This window comes from Leptonychotes weddellii, chromosome 2 (genome assembly GCF_054177405.1).
Source record: "Leptonychotes weddellii isolate Sample4059 chromosome 2, ASM5417740v2, whole genome shotgun sequence".
NCBI classification, from domain to species: domain Eukaryota; kingdom Metazoa; phylum Chordata; class Mammalia; order Carnivora; family Phocidae; genus Leptonychotes; species Leptonychotes weddellii.
Genome location: NC_138370.1, coordinates 148,652,065 through 148,679,145, shown reverse-complemented (window position 1 = coordinate 148,679,145; position 27,081 = coordinate 148,652,065). Strand labels below are relative to the sequence as shown.

Sequence of the window (27,081 nt, the reverse complement as noted above, 5' to 3'; positions counted from 1 at the left end):
TGTAGATTCACAGGGCTGTAAAACCATTACCACAATCTAATTTTAGATTTCTCCCCGTCCCCAAAAAGACCCCTTTCCAAGTCACTGCTATTCACTTGCACCTCCTCTAGCCCTAGTAATCTATTAATCTACTTTCTCCTGTTATAGATTTCCCTATTCTGAATATTTCATATAAATAAAATCATACAATATATGGCCTTCTGTGACTCCTTTCACTTAGCAAACTGTTCTTAAGGTTCATCCATGTTGTAGTATGCATCAGTATTTCATTCACGTTAATCCTGAATAACCTTCCAGTATATAAGACAATTTATCCATTCATCAACTGACAGACATTTGGGTTGTTTCCACTTTTTTGGCTATTATGAATAATGTTGCTATAAACATTCATATACAGGTATGGACATATATTTTCATTTCTCTTGGACATATATTTAGGAGTGGAATTACGGGTTGCTATAGTAACTCTCTCTGTTTTAACTTTTTGAGGAACTGCCAAACTGTTTTCCAAAGCAGCTCCATCATTTTACATTCCCACTGGCAATACAGGAAGGTAACAATTTTTTTGCATCTTCTCCAATTCATCTGTCTTTTTGATTATAGCCATACATATGCGTGACACACACACACACACACACTAACATTCCCATCTCCTCACAAAAAATTGCCTTATGTCCCCTGTGTCGTCAATCTCCTTTTTCCATGCTGGCAATCACTGATCTGGTTTCTGTCACTACAATTTTACCATTTCTAGAATTTCATATATTTGTGTCTGACATTTTTTAAGTGACATAATTCTTTTGAGATTCCTCCATGTTGTTGAGTAGAATCAGTAGTTTATTCCTTTCTACTGCTGAAAAGTATATATTGTATGGATATATCATAGTATGATTACCCAATTATCAATAGATGGACGTTAGGGTATTTCTAGCTTAAAAATATAAATAAAGCTGCTATAAGCAATTAAATATACATCTTTATGGCAATTTATGTTTTTTTTTCTTGTAGGCAATATGTAGTATTGGGATTCCTGAGTTGTATGGTAATATTATATGTCTACTTAATGTTATAACAAACTGTCTCCTACAGCATCAACACTTGGTATGGACAGAATCTTTAATTTTAGCCAAATGATTGTGCAGTGGTATTTCTCATTGTAATGTGAATTTATATTTCCCTAATGAGTAATAATGTTCATTGTCTTTTCCTGTGCTTATTTTCTATTTGTATATCTTACTTGGTGAAGTCTGTTCAAATCTTCTGTTCATTTTTATACTTTGTCTTACTGAGTAGTAACAATACTTTTTATATTCTGGATATAATCTTTTATCAGGTATATGCTTTGCAAGTCTTTTCTCCCAGTCTGTAGCTTGACTTTTCTTTCTCATAATGATGTCTTGCAAAAAGGAAAAATTATTTAATTTTCTTTCATTGTTTGTGCTTTTTATGTCCCATTTAAGATATTTTGCTCACTCCATATTTTGTTTTAGAAGTTTTAGCTCTGACATTATATATTTTTTAAAAAGTTATTTTCAATTTGAGAAAAATATTCTGAATTAAGCTTTCTATTAGGAGGAAATCCTATAAAATGATACATTAATTTAACAAGATTATAAATGTGTTTGAAAAAATTTATAAATGTATCTAATTATTTGCAAGAGGTCATCCATACATTTACTTAATAAGTATTTAATGACTACCTATTATGTACGAAGTCTTAGGGTCTGTCCTGAAAGTATAGTGCAAAACAAGACAGACATAATCTTTTTCATTTATAATGTGGGTACATCACCATTATGAGTCGAGCTATAAGAAAAAGACCCAAGTCTTGAAACCAGGATTGTAGTCCTTCCTCTTATAAAAGTACTTTCATTTCTAAATGAGAGAAATAATACATACACCATATACTTCACAGGGGTATCATGCAGCAAAAGATTATTACCAATTCAAGTACACGTTGAAAACTGCTTGGGAAGTCTTCTATGTGTCTCTTTCTCTTCCATGCTGTGTAACAATGGATACAAATCTTCACCATTCTATCTCAGGTCTAAATCCTTCCACTGAGCAGACTACCTACTTTACTTTTAACCTAATAGAGAATAATGGAGGCCTTGAGTGAAAACTAATGTTCAATACCCTACCTTCTAACTTCCTCTCATTTGTATCTATTATTTTTTCATGTCATAGGGGAAGATTTCCTTCTTTCTATTCCTCTTCTTTAGGGATGTTGCACTATCTTAATTCTATTCCCCTTCAACCTCTCTTCTTTTCTATTAGTACCCCTCAAAGGTATTTCAATATTCAAAATTCCTTCATTAAAAACAACAGAAGACCCTTCTTCAAGTTTACTCTCTTCCCATCATCTCATTTTTCTCCTTTACTTTTTATAGCTAAACTGTCCACAGTGGCTGTCCCACATCTCAATTTATCTCCTAAAGCAGAGTTTCAAAGTGTGACAAGGTATTTATCCCCTTTGATTTTCTCATACCCAAAGGTTGCTGAGTGGAACCTACTGGGATCCTGTTGAGCTAGGCCAGTCACCTCTTGGGCTTGGGCAGTCTTCTCTGCTCAAATATTATCATTTTCTCTGTGTATCATGATGTGTATTTGAGAAGGACTATCCTAAGCTCTTCTCAATAGTTGGGTCATGTGGGTTTGCCCTTGCTACCCCAAAGAAACTATTCTGGCCATTGTGATGTTTCTCCCTTTTCTAAGTCCAATGGATGCTTTTTACTATCTATTTTCCTTCTGGGTAGCATCTGACCCCCCACTTTTTAGTCCCTCTTCTCTGTTATCACTCTTTCCCGATTTTCCTTTCACTTTTGACCATGTCTCCCTAAAAAAATTTTTTTAACTGAAGAATTGTCATATGATATTATGTTAGTTTCAGGTATAGAGCATAGTGATTTGGTATTTATAAACATTATGAAATGGTCACCACAATAAGTCTAGTTATGATCTGTCACCATACCACATTGTTAGAATTTTTAAGAATTCAATGAATTCCTTATCGTCTGGCAGCCTCTTAATTTTCCTTAGGATTCAGTCCTCACCCTTTTCTTTTTAAATTTTACCCTCTCCCCGAGGTTTCAACCATTATTATAATCATTACTTCACTTTCGACCACTATCTAAAGACAAGTAACTAACTGAAACATGCATATGTGTATTTGTAAAAACACAAGTCTGGAGAAAATATACTAAAGAAAAATTGGTTATATTTAGGATGATTTTCTACTATCCTCATTCCTTTCTTCCAAAATCCTTCATTATGGTTAAAGTACATGCAATTTTCTAACTACTTCTTGATTCCTTCTGCCTTTGTTTTGTCTTTTTTTTTTTTTTTTAAGATTTTATTTATTTATTTGACAGAGACAGAGATAGCGAAAGCAGAACACAAGCAGGGGGAGTGGGAGAGGGACAAACAGGCTTCCCGCCAGGCAGGGTGCCTGATGCGGGACTCGATCCCAGGACCCTGGGACCATGACCCAAGCCGAAGGCAGACGCTTAACGACTGAGCCACCCAGGCACCCTGTTTTGTCTATCTTTTCTTCCTAGAATAGCTACTAATGTTCATTCGGTAATTACTATGTGTGAGGCATTGTGCTAAGTGTTTTATATATCCATGTCATTTAAGCCTCTCAACAATTCCAGTTGTTATTGTAATGTATTATTCTTATTTTAAACATAAGGACATTAAAGCTCAGAGCAGCTTAAATAATTTACCCCAGGACACAGGGCTAGTGGCCTGGGCTGCTCTCCCCCTGCAGTCTTCACCTGGCCACCCTCCATAATTCCTACTCATCTTCCATTACCCATTTATGTGTGATCTATTTCAGAGCCTTCCCTAACAACAAATCCATCCCACACAATTTGGGTTATATAACGAACCTTCTCCAGTTACCCAATGTATTTTACAAACTGCTCCATTAAATGTATGTTACATGAATAAATAAACCCTCTATGTGTAATTTAATAGTCCATGAAGAGGTGATTATACAGAAAGAATATTATATGACATACATATTTCTCATTAAAATTAATAAATTGGAATTTTGCATACAATTAGTCTCTCAGAAACCCTAACCATAGGTTCATTTCTCTGAGCCTTAACACCTATGATGTTACTGAAAAAATTGAGTTTTTGGTCTTTTAGACTGGAGATCAACCACTAGCTTATATAATTTACTAAAGTAATGAAACCCTATGAAGCTTCATGGAAACAAACAGCAAATGCCATTATAGGTCTCTTTCAAAGTCAATATGCAAAGGCAAGAGTACTACTACATGTACTATATCCTTGATTTACCTCATTAGAATTAAATGGCATAGAGCAAAGGACACTGACATCAAAAATAATAAATCTGGTGGGAATATAAATGATATGGCCACTGTGGAAAACAGTATGGAGGTTCCTCAAAAAATTAAATATAGAAACACCATATGATCCAATAATTAAACTACTGCGTATTTACCCAAAGAAAATGAAAACACTAATTTGAAAAGATATATGCACCCCTTTGTTTACTGCAGCATTATTTATAACAGTCAAGACATAGAAACAACCTAAGTGTCCACTGATAGATGAATGGATAAAGAAGATGCAGTACACACATACACACGAATATTATGCAGCCATAAAAAGGGATGAACTCTTGTCATTTGCAACAACATGATGGACCTACAGGGTATTACGCTAAGTGAAATAAGTCAGACTGAGAAAGACAAATGCCATATGATCTACTCATATGTGGAATCTAAGAAAAATGAATAAACAAACAAAAAGCAGAATCAGACCTATAGATACAGAGAACTGATGGTTGCCAGAGGGAAGAGGGATGGAGGGATAGGCAAAATGAATGAAGAGGAGTGGGAGATACTGGCTTCTAGTTATGGAATAAGTCATGGGAATAAAAGGTACAGCATAGGGAATATAGTTCATGATATTGTAGTATCACTGTATGGTGACACACTGGAGCTATATTTGTGGTGAGCCACAGCATTAGAGATGTTGAATCACTATGTTGTATACCTGAAATTAATGTAACATTGTGTTTGAAGTATACACAAATAAAAAGAATTAAAAATTACTGCCATCCTTTGGAAAAATCAATCAATCAATCTATGGTTTTTGCCATTACCCAGCTGTGAACAAACCATTTACTCTTTGAAAACCTTAGTTTTCTTATTTGCAAATAAGGAAATTAAAGAAAAAGGAATTCTTAGTCAAAAAGGAAAAAGACAAACATCGCTGTTATTAGCTGAATTGCATACCCCAAATTCATATGTTGAAGTCTAACCTCCAGTACGTGATGCGACTGTACTTGAAATGAGGGCCTTAAAGGAGATAATTAAGGTAAAATGAGGTGAAATGTGTGGGACATTATCCAATATGACTATTGTCCTTATATGAAGAGAAGATTAGGACACAGACAATGTGAGACCTTGTGAAGAGACAGCGAGAAGGAGGCCATCTGCAAGTCAAGTAGAGAGGCTTCGGAAGAAATCAAACTTGCTGCCACCTCTATCTTGGACTTCTAGCCTCCAAAACTGTGAGAAAATTAATTTCTGTTGTTTAAGTCACCCAGTCTGTGGTATTTTGTTATGACAGCCCTAGAAAATCAATACAACTGGCATTTCAATACAACCAAAGCAGTAGTTCACATATGGTGAAGTAACTAGCTAGAACCAGCTCTCCTAATCCAAGGCTGTTTAAACCAAACCAAACCAAACTGAGAGAGAGAGAGAGAACCAGTAAGTGCTATGTAATAACCCAATATGAAAAGGAAGACATATAGCTTATCTACTAGACCAGGCTACTTAGTTTTATGTGTTCTAATTCTCACAATCATCCAACAGGGAGATATGACACATATACTGAAGTTAAAAATAAAATGAAAAACTCAGATAAATTACTGGGCTTCTTTCAAAGCCACAAAACTGGTACGTAGTAGACACAGGTTGTGAAACCAGATTAGTCTAAGGGCAACTTGTGCTCTTTTCAAAATACTATTCTGTTTCCACATATCTCAAGTAAACAGTGATATATACTAAAGGAATGTTGTGTGGCCATCAAAATGGTTAAGATAACTCAAAAACTGATTGATAGCCTATAGATGTAAAATTTTCTTCTTTCTCCATTCTTAATATTCTTTTTTTTTTTTTAAAATATTTTATTTATTTATTTGAGAGAGAGAGAATGAGAGAGAGAGAACACCTGAGAGGGGATAGGGTCGGAGGATGAAGCAGACTCTCTGCCGAGCAGGAAGCCCGAGGCGGGACTCGATCCAGGGACTCCAGGATCATGACCTGAGCCCAAGGCAGTCGCTTAACCAACTGAGCCACCCAGGCACCCTCCATTCTTAATATTCTTAATTTCTTTAATGAGCACATATAGGCTAAAGATAAAACACAAGAACCCTTAAAAAAATAAAAAGCACTGAAGTAAACCAAAGACTAGAAAACAAGCTGGCCCTTCTTTCAACTTCAATGATACATCCTTCTGCCATTAAAAAGGTATACAGGGAACCTTTTTAGGTTTTCTTAGGGACCCAGAATTTAAACTTACAGCACTGTGGTTTCAGATTATATTCTATTTTTCAGTGAATATATTTCCTAGCTTACCTTATGGCTTCTGAATCAATGTGCACAGGTGCAATTCTTTCCAACAGAAATTTGACCATCTCTAGAAAAGGATTTGTTGGCTGCTTAGGATTTGCAAGTTTTCGAGCTATTTCTCTCTATAGAAAGGAAAGATTTTACCGTAAGTATGATTTACTTTCATATTTTTCAAAATAAAAATAATTATAGGTATCAAAAGCATTTAAAGATTCAAAACCAGCAGAATCTGCTTTAGACCTGACTAAATTTCTGCTTTAGATCCTGACTAAAATTGTATACTCATTAAGTAATCAAAACAAAATCTGGACTGTGGGGAACAGAAAGGGGATGACACAGTATAATTTATGCCTTCTGTCTCGTATTTCTCCCATGAAGTTATTGATTAGTAAACAATCTTTTTTAATGCTCTACTTCCAAAAAGTTAAAAATTTAAACTTTCATGGGTATGTCTTAGTTTATTTCAAAATTTATTTCAAACTAATAACATAATGTTTATTAATTTCATAATAATGTCATAATATTTTGTTTTATTTCAGTTAATGATTTGTTTTTTTAAAGAGGGGAAGATTCGTAAGTATGTAATTATAAAGTTTTTTTTAGTTCTGGAAGAACATAGCTGATTTCAAACACAGTTGTACTACATCAAATATCTCCTACAAGGAAAACACATTATTGATGGAATTTCTAAAGAACATATTAGGACTTAATGATTATAGAACCTAATTCTCCCAAAGAAAAGGTTAAATTTACAAAATGCTGGGCATTAGGGAAAGAAGTTTAATAACAATGCTTTTAATTGAATATCTGTGATGAGTAAATGTAAATCTTGGCTGATAAGATAAAGCACATTAAAAGTGCTTTCCAAACTATAAAGCAATAACAAATAATAGTCATTTTATGTACTCTTTCCATAAAAAAAAAGAAAAAAAACATTATATGTTCAGAGGGACAAGGGAAAAAGGAAAAAATTTCTACTGTAGTTTCAGTGACATCCTGACACATATTAATTATAAAACCAATATTAAATTAGATACCATCCATGTCTGTTAATAGAGTGTCTCAGGAAAACTTCTTAGTCATTAAGAGATGCCTGATTTATTTTGCAAGCTGTAATTAACTGAGCAAAATTTTAGCATTTAAGAAAATAAAAGTATTTTAGTCAGTGCTCAGTCCTTACATACTTTGCTCTAACCAATAGATATACATTTTAAATCTGAATTTAAGTACGTTACTATCTTTTGAAATCAAATCTATTTTGTGCAGGTCTCCCCAAAAGGGGATTTTTTCTATCCCTAGTATAAAATTTAGTTGCTTTAACCTAAGATAAAGTCAGTGATCATTTATTAACAAATAAATCTATTGGAAAATTGCTAGACAAACTATACAGTCAGTACTTTGGAATAGATTACTAAAAAAGGAAAAACTAGGCATTAGGAGAGACAGTTACAGTAGAAAAAAATAAAGGAAATGTTAAAGGGAAAAATAATTCAAAATTATCTAATCAGTAATAACAATATAAAATACACCTATGTACATAAACAGTAACACTAGACACAATGAACTTTTATTTTAAAGTAGGCTCCATGCCCATCGTGGAGCCCAACATGGGGCTTGAACTCATGACCCTGAGATCAAGACCTGAACTGAGATCAAGAGTCAGATGCTTACGCAATTGAACCACCCAGGCACCCAACACAATTAACTTTTAAAACCTGACGTTTTTGTATTCCAATATAACCTTACATTTAGGTAATCCCTCATAACAATATTTTATGTATGCAATATCTAGGTACTCTCTCATAACAACTACATGTGATAAGATTCTTAAGTGATACTGGGGATTAGCAGCAAGCCAAATTAGTTTGTGACAACAAAAACCAACTAATTAGTTTGTAGCAACAAGTCAACAGTTTCCTTATTTTTTTTACACAAGAAAAAAAAATACCCACACATACTTCCAACGCATAAACAAGAAATTTTATAACTGAAAAGTAGTTGACAAAGCTTCAAACAGAAGTAATCATTTGTAATCCTTTTAGGAAATGACAGCAGAAAGAAAAAAGAAAATTCTTTCTGCATCCCTGACAGTATTTCCAAAATTTCTCATCAACTATGGTAACACTGTAGATTCATACTACTACTGATATTTACTAATTACATAAATTGTTTAGTATATTAAGCACCCTTATGGAGTATCAAGGAAATAAAGAAATAGTCCCTACTTTTTTTTTTTTTTAAAGATTTTATTTGAGGGGCGCCTGGGTGGCTCAGTCGTTAAGCATCTGCCTTCGGCTCAGGTCATGATCCCAGGGTTCTGGGATCGAGCCCTGCATCAGGCTGCCTGCTCTGCGGGAAGCCTGCTTCTCCCTCTCCCTCTCCACTCCCCCCTACGTGGGGTCCCCCCTCTCTCGCTGTGTCTGTCAAATAAATAAAATCTAAAAAAAAAAGATTCTGAGAACGCATGCGTGTGAGAACAAGTGGGGGGAGGGGCAGGGAGATAAGCAGACTCCCCACTGAGCAAGGAGCTAAAGGTAGGGCTCTATCCCAGGACTCTGAGACTATGACCTGAGCCGAAGCTTAACCGGCTGAGCCACCCAGGTGCCCCAATCCCTATTTTAACATGCTTATAATTTATTAATTTTGTTATTACAAAAATAAATAGCTTAAAAATTCTGCATCTATATATCCTTTGTTCTTCATACATTTTTTCCTTTCTCATTTTGACAATAAAAACATTTGTTAAAAAAAATAGTATTCTTTCACATACAGTGTTCCCTCTCATATACTTCTGTTGTTTTCCTAATCAAAATGTCTCCTAAGAGGATTTAACATTATCAATATTTTTTGTAGCTGGAAACAGTAAACTAGATAAAACAATTTCTCACAAGAAGCAGTTTCTAAAGGTTTAACTTTCATGTTACAGTGATCTGTTGTTTTTGGTTCGTGTGTGTGTGTGTGGTGGGTTTCCCCCACCAATAAGCAATTCTCTGGACACCAGCAGGATGTTACAATTCAGCTCAATTCTGACACTGTCTACCCCGAGGTAGCATCAGTTCCCACAGGTTAAGAGTTCAGTCTTAAGAGACTGTTTCCCCCCAAACCTCCAGACATCAGTTGTAAGCCCAGGTTGTTACCTATACTCCTGACCAACCGCCTGTAAATCTAGATTCCCACGACCCCCTCCTTCCTTGGGTCTGATGAACTTGCTAGAGCAACTCCCAGAATTCAGAGCAAAATTTACTTACCAGATTACTGGTTTATTATAAAAGGATACAGATCTAAGAACAGCCAGATGGAAGAGATACATAGGGCAAGGTATGTGGCAAGGACAGGGAACTCCCATTCCCTCTGTGAGCCTGCCCCTCACCCCAAATCTCCACATGCCCACCGACCCGGAAGCCTCTCTGAATCTTGTCTTTTTTAAGTCTTTAATGGAGGCTTCATTACATGGGTTTGATGATCAAATCATTGGCAACTGGTGACTGAACTCAATTTCCAGCCCCTCTCCCCTTCTCTGATGTCAGAGGGTAGGATTGACAGTTCCAATCCACTAATCATGTGATTGGCTACACAGGGAACCATTCCCCACCCTTAGCTGAGCTCCCAAAGGCACCTCATTAACATAACAAAAGACACCGTTGCAGCTCTCAGCACTTAGGATGAGTTTTAGTCCTGTGCCAGAAATGGGGGACAAAGACCCAATATGTATTTCTTACTATAAATCACATCACATCTTGTATCATTCTCACTGAACCATAGAAAGGTTAAATGAAAAGAAAACAGGAAGCACTTGATGACTGTTACTAAATAGCATAACATAAGTTAGCATCTCTCTCCCCTTTCGTTCTTTTCCTCCCTACCTCCTCCAGGAACTATACCTATGCTAATATATATGAACCAGCCTTAAATTTCAGACTTCTAAACACAACTGCTGCGAGGCCACACATCGTTATCTTCTCCTACCCTTCAAACATCTTCTCTGATAACCAATCACTCAAACTAGAAATACAGGAGTCATTCTTGATGTGGTGGTCTAATCCCTACTCATCCTTTAAGATTCGATTCAGGAATCCCTTATTCTAGAATAAGCTATTCCCATTTCCACCCCTGCCTGGGACGGCTGCTGTTCCTTTGTGTTACCAAAGTGCATGATTCTATCAGAATACTTACCACCCCGTATTCTCTATTGAGATATTTGCCTGCCTTTGTCATCTAAACTGCAACCGCAGTGAGAGACCATGTATAATACAATTTACTAAATTACGCAGTGAACTATAATGGTGTAGACTTGATCAAGGGACAACCCAAAGTTTGGCCTTCAGAAGATACAATGCATATTCAGATAACCTTGTAGGGAAGGGTTTTTTAAGGTGTGGTCCATGGACGACTTGTATCATAATCACTTTGAGACTGTTAAAAAGATGGAGATTAAGGATCCCTCTCTATTTATTTTAAGAATTCCTAGTGTTTGTCATAAATATGTAACACCATAAGAATTACTTTTCATTCACATCTTATAGGGCAGTGCAAGGGGTCTTGTATTAGGTCATATATAAAATTTCATCGTATCTTATTCTAACATATTATGAGGTTGATAATATTTATAGATGAAGAAAAGGAAGCTCAGAAATATTGAGTAACTAACAGTCACAATGGCAATAAATGGTCTAGCTGAAATTCAAACCTAGGACACTCTCAAATGCTCAATTAATAAGCTTCCTTTCCAGGAATTTAGGTCATAGGGAGGTGTTAGAGCAAAAAATAGCAAGCAGAGCTCATGCTATGGCAAATATGTGATCCTTCTCTAGGACCAAGGTGTGGAAACTCAAAACCTGAAGTCCAAAGGAAAAGCAAATCTATTCGGCACATATCATAATAGACTGCTCATCCTCTCTTACTATAGCATCATGTATATATGTATTAATCCACAGTATGTGTCTATTGTAATTCCTTGCTCAAAGTATTTGATCTCCATTCCGACAAATTCTGTTACTGAGTAATGCTCACCTCTTGAGAAGAAGTGACTGTCATTTAGAAAAAAAGGAAGTGGTAGTATATACACATTAGCAGGGGACAGAGAGGGACTCTCAAAGAAAGAATGAAAGCTACATAGAGCGACAGAAACTAAATTTTATGTTTGTATACTTCTTTATTCTTTTCTTCAACTTCAGAATGAAACTGTCAGGAAAAGAGGAATGTGATACTAGAGGGTATATATAACTAGTACCAGCAGCCCTTGCGGAGAAAGACAAAATGATATAGATATTCTGGAAAACAGCAAAAACTCTTCTAACAGTGGTCATTTTCCAGAGTGTTTAAAGGGTATTATAAATCCTATTTTATACTCAAGAACACATAGATATGTTAAATAATGTGCTCAGAATACACAATGTTAATGTAAAAGCCAGAAATTACTGTGAAACTTCCACCAAATAAACTAAAAAACATGAATAGCAGAAATTTTTTCTTCTAGAAAAGAATTCTATTAGCTATTCTGTGGACCATTACTTAAAATATCTTCAGAATAACTCCCCCCCCCCAAAAAAAAGTATCATTACCATGCTCTTTCCAGTGCAACTGTGGTCCTCATCTCTACTTTCTTGGTTGCTAAAATCAGGAGTGCTGACTGGCTGCACTGCATGGCTGTGGTATTCACCCTGAGATATTTTGGTTACAAACATCTGTTTTGCATATACTTTTTGGATTTGGAAACTCTTAGATATTTATGGTCTGACAAATATTAGGAATTCATGTTATTGCCATTTTCCCAAACTCACGCTCAATTTCTGTTTTCTCAGACCAAAAACACCACTTGATTGTTCTTTCTCAAGGTCATTTGTTGAGCAGTACTCAGTTCGTACTGGATCTTCCTACAAACAATGGAATATATACAAAAAAACACTACTGAGGACCTATGAGATCTAGACTCTACCTGCAGCTCAGCCACTATCACCAGCTATAAAATACTGGACGAGAAACCTTAAAATCCAATGTCTTTATTTATAAAATGAAGTGGTTAAAACAACTCTTTTTTTTAAAGATTTTATTTATTTGAGAGAGCGAGAGCAAGTGAGCAAGCACACGCATGTAAGCCAGGGGAGGCACAGAGGGAGAGGAAGGGAGAGGGAGAGAGAGGGAGACGGGGGGAGAGAGAGAGAAAGAGAGAAAGAGAAAGAGAATCCCAAGGGGACTCTGTACTGAGCGCTGAGCCCGACATGGGGCTCCATCTCATGACTCTGAGATCATGACCTGGGCCGAAATCAAGAGTTGGACGTTTAACTGACTGAGCCAGACAAGTGCCCCTACACCAACTATTTCTAAGGTCTTCTCAAAATACTTCATTCTATGACCCAATTATATTAGTAGAGACCCTGTAGGACACAGTACTCTGGAACTAGAATCCTAAATGCCAAAGACATAAATGCAACCTTTAACTGTTTTCAGCAAACCACCCAGCACTTGGCATATCCTCATCCCTAGACCCAAGAGAAGAGTCCACTGTTCTCTTCCCTAAATTAGCTTCCCCTCTTCTCTTCCTAATCCTTTTTTTTAAATCCACTTAGAGACCTAATATCCCTAGAATGAGTAAAAAAAATACCTATTCCATGCTCTCAGACCACTTCGTATATACATCTATTATAGTCCTCACCCCTTTAACACACAAATAATTATTGCACTCTAATTCTTTTTAGAACAAAGTTAGACATAAATATCAAATAATTTTCCTTTCTCTTATTCAGCTCTGTAAGCCTGGTCACAAACATAATGGTTGTAACATACGTAATACCACAGAAATACAATTTATTTAAATCCTAAAGGTCAGTGCTGGGCCAGGTATTAGGATATATATACACAGATACACACACAAAATCTTCTAACAATCCTATGAGTTTTTTAATGTTTATAGATGAGAAAAATGAGGCTACAAAATATTGAAGAACTTACTAAAGGTCACACTGGTAGTAAATGGTATAGCTGAAATTCAAACACAAAACTCTCATAAAATGCTGTATAAATGAATGGATGAAGTTTTCCTTCCTGATATTTTCAATGAATACTGGTTTTCTATAAAATAAAGAATCCAGGAATAGAATGAAGACAAAAGCCTAAATAGGAATTACCTTATCTATAAATGCATATATGGCAATGTAACTGTTGCTAATTTATTGACAAGGGTTATTTCCATGCTAATACATGAGTGAAGAAAATGCATACACACATAAGCATTTAGAAAATTCTATTTACTTAACAAACGTCTACTAAATACAAAGCATACTGTTTTGCTCAATTCCTAGGACCAAACTCCCCGGCTTAGTTCTCTAGTGTTTTTCCTGGAATTTGGTTAAACAGTGATAAGAGAGCTAAGCTGACCACAGATATACTCCTGGGTAATTTAGAGTTCACAATATTGTTAAATTAACACAAATAATTTATGTAAAGCAGACTTTAATGAAATATAAATTTCAACAAGCGAAGCTAAAAGAACACATGTAGAAGTATAATTTACTAACCACACAAACATCTGCCTGTTTGCATGAACAGGTTGGGCTGATTAATAACTCCAGCTGAGACCGCAATTTCTCATCATCACCGAGAACCTGGTTAAATTTCTTCACAAAATCTTGTGCTTTCCCAGGGTCAGGCAAATTCTCTATAAAATTGAAAGAGAATCAGTATTATAAAATAAAAACTACTATACTAAACTAAAAGCAAGTGGTCTTAAAAATTATGCTGAGCTATCAAAAAACAATCAGCCTAACTGGTTCTTAGAAATAAAATTAAGAGGATTATTTTCTCTTACTTAGTATTAAATTGATAGTCCCATTATGTAAATTGTTTTGATGTTTATTATATACATATGGAGTGAATAAACAAACTCACTTGCTATGGTCATCAGTTTTCCAAACATGGCAGAACAGTTAGCCTCTGACTGAAATTTAAAACAAAAACAGAAGTCATATTTGCTACCAAATTTCTGTAAGAAAATCCAATTACACATTTTTAAAGAAAAAAAAAAACCAAAACAAAAAACACCACACACTAAAAAAAACAACAACAAAAAAACAAAACAAACCAAACCAAAAAACACCACACACTAGCCACCAGAAAATCTACGCCCCAAGTTGGTAACAAAGAATTGTGGAGTAGCAACAACTACTAAGTTAGGACAAACAGAAGGAAAGGTGATGTCAAAAAGAGGTTTTTAAAAATTAAAAAGGAGTAACATAACTTCCATAGGGAAAACATCTTGCCAGAAGACTGAACCGAAGATAACTGAAACAATTATGGTTATCAAAATTACTGTGAAGCGATACATCAAAGAAAATTAACTAAAAATGTGACGAGTAGAAAAAAATTTCTTCCTGAAGAGTTCTATTAACTATTTTGTGGCCTATTACTTAAATAACCTCAGAATACCACCTGCCTCCCAAAAAGTAATTCTGTATAGTCCAGCACAATAAAGTTATTACCTTATTACTAAATTTGTATGAAATCTGAATAATTTGGATCAGAAATTGGTAAACTATGGTCCTATGGACCATCTGTTATTGTTCAAGTTTTGCGGAACCACAGTCACATTTGTTCACTTACATATTGTCTATGACTGCTTTTGCAATTTTATAAAGGCACAGTTGAGCAGTTCACCAGACTTTATGGCTGGTAAAGCCTAAGTTTTTACAATCTGATCATTTACAAAAAATTTTGCCAACCCTTGCTTTAGCATCAATAGACCCTTGAAGGGTCTCTGTCTATAATTTCCTAGTTAAGAACACTTATTCTAGTAGCAAACACACTTAGAAGTATATTAAGAAATTATTCAAGTTTCTTTCCCCCCCATCTTCCAGAAGACACTGGGCAAAATTTTTTTGTTAATTTGACTTTGCCATATTTATAGAACTGGTACCTAAATTTGATAGTGACTACATTGAAGGACCCAAAATCATGGAGTAAAAAAAAATCATGATTTCTCATAAAATTTTATCTGATGTTTAATTCTAATTATTTGAAAACTGATGAACCATGTATAAATTCTTAGTATCTGAAATGATAAACTAGAAATTACCATTTCTTTGTTCATACTAGAAAATAAGATTTTGTTATATTCATTTACAGTTAAAATTTAGCTTGGAAAACTAGAGAAATTATGTGTAACTGACATTTGGAAAACACTTGAAAGTTTTTACTTGCTTCATTATATGTAATTACAGAAAAACTGAATAATGACCATAACAAACTATTAATTTAAACAAATCATGAACCTACTGTAGGTTGCTTGTGCAAATCCAATAGTTCTCGTACATGACTTCTAAGCATGTTCTGACACTTCCACATTTCATTGAGAGCTCTGTTAAGTTATAAATATGAAAAAAATATGTAATATAACAATCTGGTAATTATTCAACTTTACTACTTTTCTTGTTGCATGGGATAGATACACTATGCTTCTACATCTACCTAAAATTTTAAGCACCAGGACTTATTTATAGGATTAAGACAGGTTAGCTTAAAATAGTATATAAAAAACTTCTTATGAGAGAAAATATTTGAGAAGTTTAGAAGGATGAATAGGATCTTTCTAGGTAAATGGGGACTGAAAGACATATTTTTTAAAAAAGATTTTATTTGAGAGAGAGAGAGAGAAAGAGCTTGAGCACGAGCTGGGGGGAGGGGCAGAGAGGGAGAAGTAGACTCCCTGCTGGGCGGGGAGCCAAATGTGGGGCTTGAACCCAGGACCCTGAGATCATGACCTGAGCCAAGGGGAGACGCTTAACGGACTGAGCCACCCAGGCGCCTGGGGACTGAAAGACATTCTAAGCAGGGGAAACTAGAATGTTCCGGTACCAAAAAAAAAAAGATAAAATGTCATCAAAATGCCTGGGATAGGTAACTTAAACGTTTTTTTACAGATTTGGAGCACAGAGTGTGAATGGAGTAGCATCAGGAAGCTGGAACATACTGCAGAAAAGGATCAGATCATAAAGGCATTTTCATGGCAGGCTAAGAGGTATTCATGAAGGGCCGTAGAAATAAACTTAGAAATGATGTAGATTCAAGACACCAAATTTAACTTGAGTGTGTTTATTATTCTACACTTCTTTCTCTCCATGAAAGCAGATTTTCTTCTCTCACAAACCCAGTCCATAATTCCAGGTGCCCAGAGGGATCTCTGAGACATTAGTCTATGTTGGAGTATTATTTGCCAATATTTTGAAATATAAAGAGACCAAAACCTTAGGCTAAGGATTTACTACGTAGGGTGAGCATTAGGAATTACCTGAAAATTAAAAAAAAAAAATGATGGCTAACGCCTCCTAATATAATACACTAAGGATACAACGTTACCTCTGTAGAATTTCTGCTGAAAATGCATAATCCCAATCTAATGAGGAAACACTGGATGAACCCCAATTGAGGAAATATTCTACAAAATTGGACTGGACCATGCAATACTCTTCCCCAACCATCAAAGTTGTAAGAGACAAAGACTGAGGAATGGCTCCAAATTAAGAAACTAGAGACATATGACAATGTAATATACAATCTATAATCCCAGAAAAGAAAAAAAACCCATAAAGCACATTATTGGAACAATTGAGGAAACTTAAATACACATTAGATTAGACAATAATATTGTATCAATGTTAAATCTCTTGATTTTGGTAAGAGTACTCTGGTCATATAAGAGAATATCCTTGTTCTTAGGGAATATACACTGAAATATTTAGGGGTAAAGGGATCTAATGTCTGCAAATTACTCTCAAATGGTTCAGAAGAAAATATTTATGTAGGGATAAAGAAAAAGTATATGCAAATGGCAAAGTGATAAAGCAAATGATGAATCTAGGTAAAATGCTTTGTACTATTTCTGCAACTTCTCTGTAAGTTTGAAATTATATGGAAGTTAAAAAACAAATACATAAAATATAATATACACATATTATAATAATACACACACACACAAGCTGAGGTTCTTTTCAGAAGAATCAAAATTCTTAGTGACGGGACGTGTTTACTTTTTTTTTTTTTAAGATTTTATTTATTTATTTGACAGAGAGATAGAAGAGCACAAGCAGAGGGAATGGCAGAGGGAGAGGGAGAAGCAGACTTCCCGCTGAGCAGGGAGCCTGATGCGGGACTCAATCCCAGGACTCTGGGATCATGACCTGAGCCGAAGGCAGACGCTTAACCATCTGAGCCACCCAAGCGCCCACGTGTTTACTTTTTTAAAAAGCTTTATTACAGTGGAGTGACCACACATCCTAGTTGGCCTGGGACAGTTAAAGTTTATGCCAATTGCCTAATCAAAAATATTAATAGTGCCTTTCTGTTTCAAAAATAACCCGGTTCGAACAACCAATCACATGGTCATTCTACACAGAGTGATCTCAATATACTTTCCTGATTAAGAAGCAGTATTTAGTTCTTAGGATTAGTACTGTAAAGCTCCAATAGTGTAATTTAGATCCCTGTGAACAGGTAGACAAAAGTAATTTTGACATGGGGATTTCTTTGAATCCCTGAAACTGTATTATTGACTCAGTTGCCAAATATGTCTATGCATATAGGATTATTTTTTGCTTTTAATTTATCTAAACTTATAAATTTTTCTGTATAAACATTTATCTAAGGTTCTTTCTTCCTTGAGAGAGCATGTGTGAGTGCGGGGGGTGGGGGTGGGGGCAAAGGGAGAGAATCTTAATCAAGCTCCATGCCCAGCCTGTGGCAAAATCTGAACCAAAATCAGGAGTCGGACCCTACTGACTGAGCCACCCAGGCGCCCCTGAGGTTTTTGATTCAACTAGAAGAAGCAACAACCCTATCAACAATTAGATAAGGTAATTTTATAAATCTTTAACTCCAAACAATCATTTAAAAAGTAACTTACTTGACAGCATTTGGATCCAAACTAGCATATAAGTAATACAAGCATTTCATTCTCTCTTCTGTTTCCAGGTTGTGGGGGACAAGATACTGTGCAAAGATTTTCTCTACCAACAGTCTATGAAACAAAAAAATCCCAGTTACAATTATTCTGTTATTTTCAGAAGCAACAGCCCTTTTATATTTTAACCATCTCATGCAAAGATACCAGACCTATGTGTGTAAATACAATGGAAAAGATTAGTAGGTGACTGGTTCCTTTCCTTGGAGTATGATTTTTATTTGATTGCTGTTGGTTTTGTTTTGTTTTGTTTTTGAGTAATCTCTGCGCCCAATGTGGGGCTCGAACTCATGAAATCACGAGTTGCGTGCTCTACTGACTGAGACAGGCAGGCACCCTGGAATATAGTTATTTTAAAATTTAGAGCTGTGGCTGCTATTTGTGGGTTTACTTTCTGTCAGTATGGAATATTTGTTCTAAAAAGGTTATACGTTATCCCTAAACACAGGGTGCTAGGCTGTTCCAGCTATTCTTCATCAGTCCTGAGGTACAGGAAATTACTTAACACTACATATAAAGCTACGATCAAGAACAGCTAATTCTCAGAAAAACAAAACAAAACAAAAAACTCAAATCCAAAACCAAAAAAACCCCAACACACACACACACAAAAACATTGACTTCCTCCAATTACAATCCAACTCCTTTCCCATGTCGTCATTTAATAAAATCAGGGGGATCTTCCTTAGTATTACTTCCCGAAAATTTAGCTTTTCCTGTGCACATCTGATCTCTCTTCTCTCCACAGTTTAAATTCCTTAACGATACTGGAATAACCTTCTTGCTAAGCTTATATTTATTATTCAGAACCATCAGAATAAGACAATACAAGAAATCCTCATTAATCAACGAAATACACAGCCAGTGATGCTGAAGTAATCAGTCTAATTCTATCAAACATTGCAAAGTACTTTGCAAAAACCAAAATCATTACTACAACCCAATATAGAATTACAAGTAACATTCAAAAAATGATAACAATGTAAGTCCTTAACACAAGAAAAAAAATTTTGTAACTAAATATGGGGATGGATGTTAAGTTGACATACTGTGGTGATCTTTTCCCAATATATACAAATATAGAATCATTATGTTATACACCTGAAATTAATGTTATGTGTCGATTATACCTCAATAAAAAAACACCATAGTACTTCCTCTATTGATACTTACAGTGTTACAAAAAAGTAAAAATAATAACTAGCAGTTACTGAATAGTCCCATATTGACAGGCACTGGGTTAGGGAGCTTTACGTTTTTTATTTAATCCACATGACCATCTTGCATGGAAAGCTTTATTATTACTTTTTAGATAAAACCCAAGGTGCACAGAAGTCAGTTGTGCAGAAGCACACATCTAATAAGGGGCAGAATGAACATTTGGTCTCTGGTCTGACTCCAAAGTCCATACCTACTTCACTAATGATGCTACTTGACAATTTGTGTCAGAGTCTTATTTAAACATAGAATGTATAAATATGCAGAAAGTGACTTCCAAATTTAGAAATTAAAAAATTAAAAAGTATATTATATGTCAAAAAGTTAAAAGCACTTTTATATTTAACCATTCTACCAACATGTCAGACTCACTTGTCATCGATGCTATTCTGATAATAAATATGCAAAAGCTTGTCTTTTATCCAGCTGACTTTCTCTGCAGCTTCCTTTCCCGCTTCACCATGAAGGCAGTATTTCTTATAAAGCTGAGCCAGACCCATCATAGCTTCTTTTCTTACTCGCCACTAAAAAGTATAAAGTTTATTGAATGAGTGAGATACCAAACTTTAGTATACTAATCTGCAAAAACTGGCCATTTCTTCACTAGGTTTTACAATCATATGTACATAAACTGGCATAGTATTTATTTTCCTAAGAAGCAACAAGCTGCTTTACCAACAATTTTGAATACATATATATTTATAAATCAGACTATTTTAAAAATTGTTGAATGCAAATACTATTAAATCACCTACCAATTTTTTATTTCACTCACAGCCAAGCAATCGGTAGTAAATCTTACAGATGATTTCATTAGATTCTGTCTAAAAAAATTTGCCCAAGTTTTAAAAGTGATAAAAGGTAAAAGAGAAAGTGTGATTTACTCTGCAACCAAAAGCCCTATCATCTGGAATATTTTATCCTAATTACATTCCTTTTGATATTAACTCAGAATAAAAACAAAATTTAGTATCAAGATCCTAGAATTACGAAGTTGGAAAGAACCTTAGTGATCATTTTAAGTGAACTTCCTTACTTTATAGATTAAAAGGGCAAATGATTTACCTAGCCACATACTAGTTAGTGGAAGAAGACTCTCTGGGACTTCCAGAGACTGGAACAGTTTGCTAGGAGGAAAGAAAGGTGGCAGGAAGAAGGTCGATAAAAAAGGAGACTATAAAAACCTACAGTTAGAACCATGACAGTGAGAGGTAATAAAAAAAAAGATATTTGTCTCAATAATAAATCAGAGCATATGATCTTTGGTTTATTTACATTAATATTTCTTTATAATCTTTTGTATAATTTCTTCATTTTTAGGCTATTTAGATGGAATGAAACTTTGTTCCCATATAACAGGTAACAGATGCCTTTGACATTTCTCACATGAAACCAAGGACTGTAAGCAGTGAAATCTAAGATTAAGTCCTGTCCCCACATTTTATAGGGGAGAAAACAAATTTCAGAAAGGCTATACACAAGGTCATCTAATTTACTGCACCAAAATCCGGGTCCTAAAAAATATCCAGTAGATGCTATTTTGACCATATCATGCAGCCTCAGGAAGATTCATTTATTCAACTCCTTCAGAAACTACAAACAAACATTAGTAGAAGCAGGAGTGAAAAGTTTCTAAAAGGAGGAAATAACAAAATTGGTAATACCTTAAATTGAGTGTGCGTATGGAGGTGGGGGCGGGCGGGGAGAGAGTTACCAGCTAACCACTAGGTAGAGCATCATTTCATTTAAATTAAAGCCAAGAGGAAAAACTTGTTCAAAGTTATAATCACTGATACAGTTGGACATGTTAAACAGTGCCCACATGACATATTTGCCTCCTCTAACAAAATATTTAAAAAGAACTTAAAGAATACCTCTTGCTGTATTTTATAACCAAGAAATATAATTTTACTCTGAAACTATTGCTAAAGGACACTGCTTTTTTTTTTTTTTTTACGATTTATTTATTTGTCAGAGAGAGTGAGTGTGCACAAGCAGGGGGAGCGGCAGGCAGAGGGAGATAAGCAGGCTCCCCGCCGAGCAGGTAGCCCAATGCGGGGCTTGATCCCAGGACCCTGGGATCACGACCTGAGCCGAAGGCAGACGCTTAACCGACTGAGCCATCCAGAGCGCCAACGACACTGGTTTTATGAGGACAGTGTGTTTTCAACCATGCCTCAAATAAAACAGCACACTGCAAAGGTAACTTTTGTTAAAGATGTTAATAAGATGTCTAATCAGCCTGCCTTGCATGTCTGTCTCTTGCTTACAGGTGACCCTATACTTAGCAACAGCTTTTGTTGTTCTTAGTACTACTCTTCCTTATCAAACCATGTTTTTAATTGTGACCACAGACAGGAAATCACACAAAAAGGTATCTGAACATACAACTATCACTTCAGCCCTTAGCTTGGTACAGCACTATAGAAGTATCACTTTCATATAAAGTATGATATTCTTTTAGTCCAATGACAGATCCAGCTAAGTTTATACAACATGGTCACTTCTGAAAATGTTAACTATAAGAAAAAAACATAGGTGATCACTCACTATTCTTTTGAAACTAGTAAGTGAAAAGGTAAAATAAAACTTTAGAAATAATTTCTATTGTCTTTAGCAAACACTTTATTTTTTTAAGATTTTATTTATTTGAGAGAGAGCGAGAGAGAGTGAGAAACAGCATGAGAGGGGAGAGGGTCAGAGGGGGAAGCAGGCTCGATGCGGGACTCGATCCCAGAACTCCGGGATCATGACTGAGCTGAAGGCGGTCGCTTAACCAACTAAGCCACCCAGGCGCCCTTAGCAAACACTTTAAATATAGTAAATTACAAAAGAATAAAATTCCTCAGATTTTACCCGTTTATCCAGTGTTCTTTCTCTTACAAAGCCCAGTAGCTGATCATTTACTAAGGCAAGGTCTCTTTTGGCAGCTGTTATTATAGTAACAATGACATCATGACGAATAGCCTCTTCGGGATCATGTGATCTAACTTTCAAATATTCTGTAATAAGAGAAAAAAACTAAAGCTAAATGTTAGCTATGTTATTTGTCATGTTCAGAATGACAGAAAAGAAATGCTTTAGGCTTCTATCCATACTGAAACAATGTTTGTAAAATGTGGCATGAATTAAAATCATTTTATTTTTGAGGTGGCAATACCCTATAGAATCACAAAATAAACTATACCACGCTATTTATTACTGGAGTCACATCTTAATAAATAATGTATTTTACCTCAACTGTTCTGGATAAGTCAAATCACAACAAAATATCTTATCTGTATATTCAGAACTTAAGTTATAATACAAATTAAAAGAATTAAAAGAAAAACAGTAAAAATGCTTACAGCAAGTTTGCTGACAGGTATAGTTCTGTACATTACACAATATAAAATACAGAATAACATTCTATGACCTCTAAAAAAGATTCCTAAATAATTACAATACAAACAAAACCAAAACAAAAAAATGTTTCTTTTTTGGTAAACAGCATTTTGATAAAAGCATTTATTTGCCAATACCAAATAAGCAGGTTCAAACGCTTTATGTTCAAGTGAAGAATGAGAAATTCTAGTCTACTCCAGGAGATACTCACTTTCCGGGTTATTATTAGATTATGTTACTATATTTAATTATCACATAGGTATAATGATTTGTGCCCAAACCCAATGTCTACTTCCTCAAACTCTGATTTCCAAAAAATTCTAAAAGATTACAGTATGAAGTTTTCAAGTGTAATTTTATTGTATAAACATGAAATCATTTATCAGTCCAGGACTGATAAAAATCTGAAATAGTGCCAGAGTTAAAACTTACTCAGATACTAAATTTAAGGTCAAAGGCCACATCTAAAATATATTTGTGTGATTACTCTCATATTTATAATAAATCAGCCAGCTTACCTGTGAGATCCTTTGCTAAATCTGGGTGATTCATTAAACAATGACTGGCAAATTTCACACTTTCTAATCTCACAGGAACGTGAATGTCATTAAATCTACACGGAAAAGGTTGCTAAAGATTAGTTGTAAGGCAAAATAATTATTTTCAAATAAGGTATATCTACAGTAGATAAGTGCCTATAAACAACAGTTACTGATTAAAAAGTGTGTTATTTTATAATGACAATATGTTCTTAAGGGAGAATATAAAAAGATAATGTAGTTCCAAAAAACATTTTTGAAAACAGAATGTTTACCATGCTAAAACAAACAAAAGTATAAACATATCCCCAACCCAAACTACATACTTTGTAGAGTCCCAAATTTAAGAGCGTAATTATGACACAAAACAAAAAATAAATATTTGAAACCTCCAAAATCTACTTGAAAAAAGTTTATGGGGGAAAATACTAGAGGAATAAGAGGTAGAGAGCAAATCATATGAGAGGCAGATCCAGAAGTTCAAAGATAAGTTCATAAAATGCATGTTATGAAACTGCTTACAACGAAAAAGTTTCGTTTCCTGGGACGAACTTGTATTACTCTTTTAAAGCTTGAGTATATTGTAAAAATGCAATAAATATGGAACACCACATGTAGACCCAAAACTTCACATAATAAAGGTAAACTTAACAACTCTCAAATTTAAAATTTATTATGGGCAATTTAAGAAACATTTGTTAATTATAAATAATGTTTTTAAATAGCAAGAAATATTTTTATTTGTAATCTCATAAAATAACCAATTAAAAGTTATATAATAAATGTCTTTTTTAAAAAAGATTTTATTTATTTATTTGAGTGAGAGAGAGCACAAGCAGGGGAAGGGCAGAAGCAGACTCCCTGCTGAGCAGGGAGCACTATGCTCCAGGATCCCAGAATCATGACCTGAGCTGAAGGCAGAAGCTTAACTGACTGAGCCACCCAGGTGCCCCAATAAATGTCTTAATAAATAAAAATAAAATAGTTAATAAATAAAAATTAAATCTTACTTTTTTCTTACTTTCTTATATAAAGATTAAAATTACAATAATTTTACTTTAATAAATCTTGCATTTAGGATTTATAAATTTTCTAACTGCCAGAGAAAAATGAAAACATTACAAAGTATCAAAACACTTATTGCTAAATAAAGAAAATAATACAGTAAAACAGATACACTGGTAATATATCTTTGTTTCAATGAACTGGAGACTGATTAGAAATAGCAGTGAATGTAAAATTATGAATATAAGAAGCCTCTTTCAGTTCATTTAGTTTTTACAAGTAATTGTTTTGCTATAAACATCAAGGCAATCACAAGGACAGAATCACTCCTCTTGCTTATTGACAAGTATAGTTGCTTCATTCCAAGTTCTCATAAAATCAAGTTTAATTATCCAAAATAGTCAGCATTTACAGACCTTCAGAATGGCCTGTTCTGAGCAAATTAAGACTGTCAGTGTCAGAGATTTTTCAAATATTAAAATATAACTGACAAGGGGCGCCTGGGTGGCTCAGTCGTTGAGTGTCTGCCTTCGGCTCAGGTCATGATCCCAAAGTCCTGGGATCGAGCCCCGCATCAGGCTCCCTGCTCAGTTGGGAGCCTGCTTCTCCCTCTCCCACTCCCCCTGCTTGTGTTCCCTCTCTTGCTGTGTCTTTCTCTGTCAAATAAATAAATAAAATCTTTAAAAAAAAAAATTACTGACAAATCTAACTTGGGATTATTATAATGAATTTACTTTAAGAAAATTTCTAGGCCCACCTTCTGAATCAAGTGAATTAAACAATGATAAATCTAAAAGTTCTCCAGAATACTAACAGTAAAAACTGACTTTTCATGGTTTGAAGCAAGAAATGTGTAAATGGAATTCAAGAGGGAATTTGATAAATTTCATAGATTTTTCAACCTTACCATCAAGTTGAATAGATCCTAATAATTCTAAGTTCTTGAGAAGGAGCATTAAAAGTTATCTGAATGAAGAGCAATGTTATTTTCAATTTCAAAATCATACCATAATACCAAATTAATTCATAACATACGTCATTCAATTAGATAAGCTACAGACCTAAACAATAAACACTAGTAAATGAATATACTGCTGGACTGAAGAATGACATGGACTGGATCATTATGTCTTCAGTCTCATGATTTAAAAATCTTAAGATGGAACATTCTCAGATGTTGCCTATCTATTTATTCTAATGACATAATTGTAGCACAGAAAGATTAAAAAGTGTTATGTGAGTAAATAATAAGCATTCTTCATAAAAAATCTGATCTACAATTTATTCTCCAAGAAAGACAGCAACACAGATACTAAAAAAAAAAAAACACGTATCAATTAAAGTTTTGATATGTGTGGTTTTAATCAAATGGACCATACTGACTGGCCTCCAAAACATAAAAGTTAGAATCCATAGGATTGTATGTTCTCTTACCGTCCAAGAAAACACTGCCAAAGAGGACGATTCTGTGTTGCCAAATCAGAATCTTTAGAACCAAATAATTTAGCTAAAAGTCGAACAACAGCTAATCGCTCTTCTCCATCATTGCTCTAAGGAAAAAGAGAAAATAAATGGAGCCACAGTTTATTCATCAGATTACAGAAAACAACATGAATCATTCCTGAGAAGCTATAGTTTCATATTTCTACTTATAATGATGAGAACTTTAAAATATCATATGCTCTCATTTATTATGTGGAAATTGATGTGATTCCATGTCAGACTGTCTGGTTCTTTGTTCTTATTTCACACCCCCTCCAACTGCTAATTTATGCCTCCTTCACTGCCTGTTTGCAATCTACGCCCAGACATTGTAGAAATACGAAGATAATCATTCAATTCTAACATCCCCTAAGAGCTTAGAAAAAATTCTGTGAAGGGCAAAGCTGCAAATAATTCCCACCCTAATAAATTTTCTTTTCTTTCTTTCTCTCTCTTTTTTTTAAGTAGACTCCACACCCATTGTGGAGCCCAATGTGGGGCCTGAATTCACAACCCTGAGATCAAGAGTGCTTAACCAACTGAGCCCCCCATCCTAGTAAGTTTTCTTATAAGAAATCTTTCCTGCCATTTGAGGCTCCAACATAAAATCGTATCATTTAAGGTTTTGACATATGAAATTTTAATCAAGGATCCCTCTGGGGCACCCGCCTTCGGCTCGGGTCATGGTCTCAGGGTCCTGGGATCAAGCCCCACATCAGGCTCCCTGCTCAGCGGGGAGCCTGCTTCTCCCTCTCCCTCTGCCCTCCCCCGGCTCGTGCTCTGGCTCCCTCACTCTCGCTCTATCTCAAATAAATAAATAAAATCTTAGGGAAAAAAAAAAAAAAGGATTCCCCTAACTTACTGGAGAACATAACACTGAAGAATATCA

At 34.9% G+C, this 27,081-nt stretch overlaps 1 protein-coding gene across 3 annotated transcripts in view; it reads right to left on the bottom strand.

The window, feature by feature from the left end:
* Positions 1–27,081, bottom strand: part of PDS5A (PDS5 cohesin associated factor A) — a 132,664-nt gene that overhangs the window by 48,663 nt on the left and 56,920 nt on the right. For all 3 annotated transcript variants that reach the window (XM_031027023.2, XM_031027021.2, XM_006732321.3), the window contains exons 9-17: positions 26,145–26,260; positions 23,685–23,779; positions 22,639–22,784; positions 20,155–20,306; positions 18,508–18,621; positions 15,885–15,966; positions 14,502–14,550; positions 14,132–14,271; positions 6,624–6,739 (exon numbers count right to left, since the gene is read on the bottom strand). In XM_031027023.2, the coding sequence (XP_030882883.1) occupies positions 6,624–6,739; positions 14,132–14,271; positions 14,502–14,550; positions 15,885–15,966; positions 18,508–18,621; positions 20,155–20,306; positions 22,639–22,784; positions 23,685–23,779; positions 26,145–26,260 (1,010 nt within the window). The remainder of the gene's footprint in view (positions 1–6,623; positions 6,740–14,131; positions 14,272–14,501; positions 14,551–15,884; positions 15,967–18,507; positions 18,622–20,154; positions 20,307–22,638; positions 22,785–23,684; positions 23,780–26,144; positions 26,261–27,081) is intronic.